Source organism: Eutrigla gurnardus (assembly GCF_963514095.1).
Source record: "Eutrigla gurnardus genome assembly, contig: SCAFFOLD_111, whole genome shotgun sequence".
Lineage (NCBI taxonomy): Eukaryota > Metazoa > Chordata > Actinopteri > Perciformes > Triglidae > Eutrigla > Eutrigla gurnardus.
This window is the reverse complement of record NW_028155530.1, coordinates 50,443-59,831: the sequence shown is the minus strand read 5'-3', so window position 1 is coordinate 59,831 and position 9,389 is coordinate 50,443. Positions and strand designations below refer to the sequence as shown.

Here is a 9,389-nt window from a genome sequence, read left to right as displayed (position 1 = left end):
TTTGTGTTCAAAGACACTGGAATCACACTGAAACGACAGAAGATCCACTCCAGAGTGCTTTTATGACTCAAATGTGTTGATCCCAGTGGGACATTGAAGAATGCAGCTTATTTGACAACTCACACTGCAATAGTGGTTAAAACGTGTGTTACCTGCAAATAACAGCTTAAAAGCCTCTTCCCTGTGTGAAACAGCTATTACAGCCTTTTCCCCACATTAAACTTGTAAAAGCATTGTTTTGCACTTATTTGATGTTTAGACGCCATTTTGTGTTCAAAGACACTGGAATCACATTGAAACGAAAGAAGATCCACTCCAGAGTGCTGTTATGACTTAAATGTGTTGATCTCGGTGGGACATTGAAGAATGCAGCTTATTTGACAACTCACACTGCAATAGTGGTTAAAACGTGTGTTACCTGCAAATAACAGCTTAAAAGCCTCTTCCCTGTGTGAAACAGCTATTACAGCCTTTTCCCCACATTAAACTTGTAAAAGCATTGTTTTGCACTTATTTGATGTTTAGACGCCATTTTGTGTTCAAAGACACTGGAATCACATTGAAACGAAAGAAGATCCACTCCAGAGTGCTGTTATGACTTAAATGTGTTGATCTCGGTGGGACATTGAAGAATGCAGCTTATTTGACAACTCACACTGCAATAGTGGTTAAAACGTGTGTTATCTGCAAATAACAGCTTAAAAGCCTCTTCCCTGTGTGAAACAGCTATTACAGCCTTTTCCCCACATTAAACTTGTAAAAGCATTGTTTTGCACTTATTTGATGTTTAGACGCCATTTTGTGTTCAAAGACACTGGAATCACACTGAAACGACAGAAGATCCACTCCAGAGTGCTTTTATGACTTAAATGTGTTGATCCCAGTGGGACATTGAAGAATGCAGCTTATTTGACAACTCACACTGCAATAGTGGTTAAAACGTGTGTTACCTGCAAATAACAGCTTAAAAGCCTCTTCCCTGTGTTAAACAGCTATTACAGCCTTTTCCCCACATTAAACTTGTAAAAGCATTGTTTTGCACTTATTTGATGTTTAGACGCCATTTTGTGTTCAAAGACACTGGAATCACACTGAAACAAAAGAAGATCCACTCCAGAGTGCTTTTATGACTTAAAGGGACTTAGGGCAGGATCAAGAAATAAGACTCAACAGCGACACGACGGCCGTTAGGGTAACTGCAGGCATCTGCCAAGCCGGCGCGGGAGCGCGCATGAACTCTTCAGTGCAGCTGATGCTGTGACACGGTTATTTATTTACTCGCTGTTCACGTGACTGTTTACTACAAGACCTCCGCACATGCCTCCGCGGCTGCACAGCATCATGTCAAGCGACGAAGTAAGTAAACAAGTGTTTATTTTAGTGTAACTTTAGGATGTTTCTTTGACAACATTAGCACATTCATTCAGCAAAATGACAGTTGTAATGTAAAGTACGTTTACCTTACACTGGCCAAATGGTTACTAAAGTTCAAACTTCACCAGCCACGGTGAATAACGAGCTAGCGATAACCATTGTTTTGTGACTGGTGAGTGAAGCTAATGTGCCTGCCACCAACGTTATGGTATTTGAAGAGCATTTGGCTTTGTGGCTGCAGCTAATTTCCGACTGTGGTAATTACCAACATAGCTAATATTTATAACATTGGATAAAGCTTGCTAACAAGCTGACATAAGTGTACAGTCATTATCATGTAACAGCAGTAGTATGATTCAATGTCTCAAGCCAAGTGTTATGTGCCAGTGTCACTGAGATAATTTGTGAAACCATTTCCATTATAAGACAATATAAATGGTATGAATAGCACTGATGAAAACAAAGTAAATACAAGAAAAACAGAAATGTCAATATGTCATAACTGGTATTATACTAAGTTGAATCCGGAAAAAAAATAACATCAAATAAAATCATAACATCCTTTTGAGGATAACTAAAGTTATTCTTATTATTATTGTTCTCAATGTTTTTGTTTCAGGATTTGGAATTGACTCTGGAAGGAGTGGCACACATGGAGGAAACTTCAGAGGAGGAGTATGTCCCTCAGCCTGCCCCAGACTCTGATGAGTCATGGGAAAGTGCAAGACCAGGGGGTAAAGGCAAAGGCGGCAGAGGGAAAGGAAAAGGGAAAGGAAGAGGTCAGTCTGAAGGTCGAGGAAGGACACGGACAAGGGGTGAAGGCAGCAGGTCGCGGTCCAGAGCTCCTTCCAGAGCACCAGGGCGTCGGGGCAGGCAGCGCACTGGAGCTCTCAGGGAGGAGGACAGAGTCCGGCTGGCACAGCTTAGAGCTGCCAGTATAGCTGAGATGCAGGTTGGTTATAGTAATTTGGTTTAAAAAAATCTTGTTATATGAATGAATGAGTGAAAAGAACACAGACTTGAAATATGAATCTAACCATGTAAACATATTTTCTTGACCAATTTCTAGACGGCTTTACAACATCTGAGCCATGAGGAGAGGGATGTCGTTCTCCTGTCAGTGGTGACCCGCCTACCAGGGGTGATGCTGGACATCCTGGAGTTCCGGCAACAGGCACCAGGACCACATGTTCCTGATAGAGGGCAGCCTGCTTGGTGCACCTGCCTGAACTGCCGACGCATGCCAACTCAAATTGAGAACTTGTGCTGTCGGCAGGCTCCGGACCAGTGTCTGAGCAGGAGTGCCCATCTGGAAATGTACTGCCTGGATGAGGGTACACTGCGTCTGGTCAGGATGACGTGGAACGACATCTTCGCTCTGGAGGACAGCCAAGATGTGGGCAGCGATAATAGAGAGTTTCGGTTTGCTGCCTACCGGCAATTTACAATATGGCAGAATGGGCGTCTGGGAAGAGGGAACCGGAGGCCGATACCGAGCTGCTGTGTGATTCGCATCCGGGCAAAATTCCCTGACCCTTTTGCAAATTACACTGGTTACAAGGAAGCTCCATTTAGGGTGGCGGACTGACAATTTCTACTATACCTCAAAAAATAACATTATTCAGCCAAGATTTCATCCAAAAATAAAAACCATTTATGTACATTCTATATTTTTATATTTATTTTCAAAGTTTACAGAAAAACAGTATTTTTCAAATTTGCAGTATTTACATAGTTTTATTTTGTATTTATTTTTTATATGTTTATAATAAAATAAATGTCTGGCAAACGAGACGGTCTTGTCTTCTCTCTTCTCTTGCTCACATCTCTGGATCATGTAGCTGAGGCCTTTATGGAGAGAAGAGAACAGTAGCGTTAGAACACATACCAATGCTCCATAATCAAATCTGGTACTTATTATTTTCAACTCTACCCTGGCAGAACAGATATAACTAATGGCTTGATGCTGATTGTTTGACCATTACATAAAAGTATCAGTCTTTCAAATGAATTAGCAGTGTATTATAATTGGTGATAGTGAGCAGAAGATCTAAACTTTTCTGCAGTATTGGACGTTACAGTACAGCTGGCATTTACAGAGAATGACTTGTGAGAATGACTTCTAAAAAGGTTTTTATTTCAAAGGAGGTATGTTTTGACTTGACCTGCAAAACAATAACAAACATTATTTGAAATTGATCAGACATGAATGTGGGATGTAGGTGAATGACATACCTGTCCTCTGCGAATCTGTGTCTGGACCAGTTCTGCCGTTGGGGGGGGCACAACTCCTGCAAGATTTCCAAGATGCCTTGGGTCACCCGGCCAGCGTTTTGCTTTTCTTGGGAGCGCCCCTCCATCTATACGTTTCCTTAGGATGCAACGCTGCAGCTCAGGGATGTAGCTGTAGTCTTTTGCAACCTTTACCGTTTGGACATGGTAGTTGCGCGACTTCTTGCTGTAGAGTCTCTTGAATCTAAAAGACAACAGTTTAAAGATTTACTGCATGTCTCCCTCCTTTCCTGTCAACCAACAGTCCAGCCAAATAATTTATGTAGTGACATATTATACTAAATCAGCCCATTTGTCAAGTTATTTTGTAGTACAGATCATGTTCAGTTGTCTCGAAGATTGCACAGGCAATCAATAAAATGTGAGACTTACGATTTCTCATTATTCCGGCCGATGTAATCTGGTCGGTGGTTGTGGTGGTTGTAGTCCAATGCAGCGAGAAGGCACCTTGCTTCATAGACAGGAGGAGAGAAGGCAAACCTGGGTGTGTGGGGGGGGGACAATAGAGATAAAAGAGTTTAACCAAATAAAATCTGCAAGGACTCCATTCTCTTGGGCATAGGGCTCGCTTGAAACATCTCTTTTCATTTGTATGGGACCAGGATAACTCATTAATTTCAAATATTCTTTGTAATTATAACAAGAAAACTAATGAATCAAATCAAAATCAAATTACCTTTTTCCAGCATACATCAGAATGCAATTCTGGAAACTCTCAAGTTCTGAAGTTGACCTGTAATATAAAGCAAAGCTAAAACTTTAGAAGAATATTTTTATGATTCCCTGCTGTGCTACCTTGTAATGTGTCAGGTTTCATATTGATACTATAGATGTTCTGCTAATGGAAAGAATGGAAAAGATATTCTTACAGACAAGACAATGTTATTAATTTACCGAAAGGTCAGATACTTCGCGACATCCTTCAACCAGCGTCTGTTGAACATGACTCGTTGAAGAGCCTCGTGTGGTGCAGAGCCTGGCACCATGAGCTCTTTATCACGGGTCGCCTCATCAAGTGGTCCATGGTCACATTTGCCACGGGTCCATTCATGCTTCCCTGTGACATGATAGAGCACCCCCACCCACATATCCTACAACAAAATACAATTTTGAGAAGAAAAACATTTGTCATGTGACAGAAAACCACCAGAAGCATGTAGGGTAGCAATCATCTGAGCAGAAAAATAATTATTTCAACATGGATTGTTGTTGTGTTGTCCAAATGATGTCAACAGAGAGAGAAAACACTTCCCTGATGTACTGTAGTGTCTTATGAAAAAACACTACTTACATTGAACATATCACGATGTTCGGCTTTCTGGCAAATATACCAAAATTGGTTGACGATGTCCTTCAGCCACACAAGTAGGATGGAATGACCCTTTACAATCCCAGCCTGTGAAGCAAAAAAGGAAAAATGACAAGAAAAAAATCTGTTTTCATTGTTATTCACAAAAAGTAAAGACAGTAACATTCCACTTATAGTATATTTACCGCATGAAGTTTCTTGGTCAAATTTTTTGCCGCATGCCATATGTCCAATGAATGTAGTACACCTTTGTCTTTGTATCTCCCTTTCTTAGGGTCTGAAATAAACAAAGACATAGTAAGGCTTGTTCACAATATTAGATTATTACATTGTTATAATTTTGCCAATTGTTATTCAGAGATGAGAAGTGACAGTCTCCATAACCAGTCGTGTAAGTGTCTAATAACTTTTGTAGTAAATATACTCACCCATTAGTGCTGCAATCTGCATGTGTGCGTCTGTGACAATCTCGGTGATGTTTAGGTCCTCCAAAAGGCTGTCAAACGTCTGTATGAAGGCATGCTTCTCCATGATCACACTGTTACGGTTGGTTTGTCTCTTGTCCACAGTGACAACACTGATGATGTCCTTAGACTCATTTTCCATAGTTGTATAAGTGCAGTACTGGGCGGTGTGGCCTGTAGATATAAATGTGTTGTTAAAATATGGAAAACATTTTTGCTTGCAGCAAATGTGTTTACACAGATCAGAGATTTGATAAATAGAAGACTTACCTGGGGAGTCCATCCTTCCATCAGCTGAAATAGATAAAAGCAAATATATTATGACCTTTGTAGCTGAAACCAGGGCCATTACATATCCTGGAAGTGTATTGGCATTTATTTTTTACTTTAGATGTACACTTATGTTACCCAGACATATGTTGAATAGAGTGATAGCTTACAATACCTGGGAAACAATCATTTCTCAGGGAAAGGGAGAAGAAATGCCCATTTTTTTCTCTCTCATAAGTTTTGCCAAATTGACTTTGTAAGATAAACAATGTTGCTGCTGTTTTGCACAATGCAGTTCCATACTTACCTAGGGCAACAACACTGTCCTTTGCACGCAAGCGGTCAATGACGGCAGCTCTGTTCTTCTCCCAAAACTCTTTTATAGAGTCAGTGAAGTAATGGTTCTGCATTAGTGAGAATGTTTTTGTAGATACTAAGCCGATATTCATATACCGGAAGAAGAGGGCAATCTTTGAAAAGTTATTGCCAGAGAGGAGTATGTTTGTGGCGACCATGAAGTCCCCTCCTTGCATGGAATACTTCAGGACAGGCTGGCTGTTCCACTTCCACAGCTTATGCCCATGAATGCAAAACTAGAAAAGAAAGAAACACAAGATACACTTTAGTCCATAAAATCAAATAAACATGTTTTCATTTCAAAATTGTACACTACATAAAAAGTATTTCAATTCCTTGTGCACTCACTATGTGACGGTGCAGTAATACACAGTAGCAAATATGTATTATAAGGAAATACAATATGTAAAGGCATCAGTTTATTTTGATTCCCATCAACAATTTCAAAAGGCAACATCTACTCTTCACTGGGTCCCCAAACTGATATGTGCAGGTCAGTATTGAAAGAGTTGGGTGATTTGTAGCAGGACAATTAGCAATAAGTGTTATTTGTCAATCTAATCGGATGTCTATATAAGCAGCAGCTCATTGTTTATAGGGGTCTGGCAGCCAGATGACATTCATATTTAGAAGCTTATCTGCCAAGTAAATCCAAAGTCAGATGTCAAGCTCAAACTCAAATTTCTTTGTAGGCTACATTTTAGCTCTTTGTGATCCTCTGTAAATTCTAGACCTCCATGGCCCCATTTTCCCCTTATTTTTCATTCAAAGACTAACCTGACCAGTGTAAACTCTGTGTTTTGTGATTAATTTTGTGTAGAGAACATAATTGATAACATTTGGAATGTCAACTCACCCACTCGATAATGGTTGCACTTCCCCTTTTCTGGAATTTGACCTGAAACGGTGGAGTGGCATCACATCCTGTACCCGTCTGGTCGTCCCTATAATAACATTTCTTGATGGGTAACTGGAGGAAATTGACCATTCTTGCCAAGCTGCTGTTGAAAGCGATGCATGCAGGCTGGTCAACTAGGTCATCTTCAACGGACACCTGCTCTGGACCGGGGAAGGAGGGCACATCATTGTCTGTCTCCTCATCAGACTCAGGGTTTTCAAGGTCTTCATCCGTTTCATCATCACGGTTATGAATGTCAATGACAGATTCATCAAGCCCAACAATGGGTAGAGCATCAATCGCACTCTGTAAACCACCAGCAGCTCTGTGTGACAGGATAAAAATGTGCAGTCTCTTTATGATGCATCTATATAATTCATATATACATGAGTAGCAACATAATACATCTATACATGTTAAATACAGATGAAACTCATTACCAACAGGACTGATTCACCCCCCCCCCCCAAAAAAAGCTTGAGGAAACAAACAGATTATCGTAGGATGTACTACAGAGAGATACATACCGTACACAGATAGGTGGCACGTAATCACTGTCCGTTGGATTTGAACCATTTACATCCAGTTCAATTCTGTAATCGAAAAACGAAAAGATAAACATAAATGTGCAAAAAAGTAGACATTGTAGATTACAAGATGTGGAGATTTTTCAACTCACACGCTGTTGAGTAAGTTGTTTGCTTGTTCCTCATCTACTATAACAGCATCCATCGCAAGATCCATGGATTTGAAGCTACAGACAACACAAGTATGTATATTATACGTAAAGACTAGTACTGGTACATCTACTAAAAATCCAAATTCATCTCCCCTAAAATCACTCAGCAATGCCATGCTTCTATTAATACCACAAATCTGCCCTTGTGTAATGTAAAAACAGGATTATACATTTTAAAATATAAATGTACAATAACATTTGTCATGAACACATTTACCTTTCTTCCAAAGGATCCAAAGCTTGGTCCTCTGCCATTGCCTCAACTCCAGCCATTAGAATATCTTCCCTGTCAAGATAATGTCACCAGTGTAATCAGTGGTGTGTGTGTGTAGTTGGGAAGTGTGGCTAAATACATGTCAGCTATTCATGTTATTTTATATTATAATATTTTTCAATGTTTTGTCTATATTCTGAAAAGATTGAAATTCCTGAAAACATACTAACCCCTCAGACACTGGTTCGATTGGTGATAATCGATGAGAGATTTTAGCAGCTGTCCGCTTGCTGGGTGTTGATGCTCTCATCTCCTTACTTCCCTGAGTAGCTGCTTCAGGAGTTTGCTTCTTCTGGTAGCTGGAAAACAGCAATATTTAAAAAAGTTACAGTCTGAGTCAGCAAGCTGGCTGTGACTTTGCTACCTTGGTGTCTTTTCTCTTTGGCCAGAACAACTATGGCCATACAATGTTTGCCTGCAACAATAATAATATGAAAATACGCGTCTCAGTCGTTCGGTAATATTGTGCGCTTCACTTTTACAAACTTCACTTTTGCAATGTATAATGTCTGGAGCAATCTTGTGTGGAAGGTACAACACAAGTCAAAAAAAATAAACAGACTAAAGGACCGTGGACAATGCGCAGTCTGTAATTATTCAGTGTTACACAGCGTTGGACTAAGTTACATGTTAGCAGCTAACGCTACTTTGCACTTTAGCTCATTCCGAGTCCTCGGTGATCTCATAAGATTTTCAAATCAAGCCGTAAACATGACCTGTAATGTATTCTTACCTGGTTACTAGGAAATTAGCCATGTCAGCATCTGTTTTCAGTCCGAGTTCAAATTGAAGCAGCCTCCATGAGTCGAACGCATATCCGATGTTTATCCGGGTGCCAGCCCGGCTTTGGTCATAACTACGTTTGGACTCACGACTTTCCGCTGATAAAACCTTCGTTTTCTTCTTGGAATTGCTTTTTAGTGGACTTTGTGTGCTGGTGGGTCGTTTTCCGGCCGAAGCAGAGTCCATTGCTACACATGCAGTACTTGAATCCACCGCGCTTGTCTTTTTCCGGTCTCCAAGCCGTCGAGTACGCGCATTCAGCGTCATTTGACGTCACGTCCGCCGGACTGCGCGGGAAATTCGGACCACGAATTGCAGTACATTATGCAGCACACAGCCTGTTCAAGGCAATGGGGAGATATGTGTGTGGTCTCATTCTTTTTGGTTTTGAACGCTTCATCACCCATTAGCATTAAAAGACTTAAAGTGAATGTTTATTTTTTCACAAATCCTGCCCTAAGTCCCTTTAAATGTGTTGATCTCAGTGGGATATTGAAGAATGCAGCTTATTTGACAACTGACACTGCAATAGTGGTTAAAATGCATGTTACCTGCAAATAACAGCTTAAAAGCCTCTTTCCTGCGTGAAACAGCTGTTTCCGGCTTTTTGCCCACATTAAACTTGTAAA

General features: G+C 40.5%; 2 protein-coding genes across 2 annotated transcripts; one reads left to right on the top strand and one right to left on the bottom strand.

Moving 5' to 3' along the window:
• Nucleotides 1-1,317: 1,317 nt before the first annotated feature.
• On the top strand, nt 1,318-2,962 carry LOC311010224 (P2X purinoceptor 7; the record flags this gene model as incomplete). Its single annotated transcript, XM_084040765.1, has 2 exons — nt 1,318-1,356; nt 2,444-2,962. The coding sequence occupies 2 exons, from the start codon at nt 1,318-1,320 to the stop codon at nt 2,960-2,962; spliced, it is 558 nt and encodes a 185-aa protein (XP_083896891.1).
• A 131-nt stretch (nt 2,963-3,093) lies between these two features.
• LOC311010225 (uncharacterized protein) lies at nt 3,094-8,733 on the bottom strand (the record flags this gene model as incomplete). Its single annotated transcript, XM_084040766.1, has 16 exons — nt 3,094-3,222; nt 3,610-3,850; nt 4,039-4,146; nt 4,343-4,399; nt 4,561-4,757; nt 4,958-5,062; nt 5,161-5,252; nt 5,404-5,613; nt 5,710-5,733; nt 6,017-6,302; nt 6,923-7,289; nt 7,492-7,557; nt 7,644-7,718; nt 7,921-7,989; nt 8,148-8,276; nt 8,711-8,733. The coding sequence occupies 16 exons, from the start codon at nt 8,731-8,733 to the stop codon at nt 3,208-3,210; spliced, it is 2,064 nt and encodes a 687-aa protein (XP_083896892.1). The 3' UTR covers nt 3,094-3,207.
• Between the last annotated feature and the right edge of the window lie 656 nt (nt 8,734-9,389).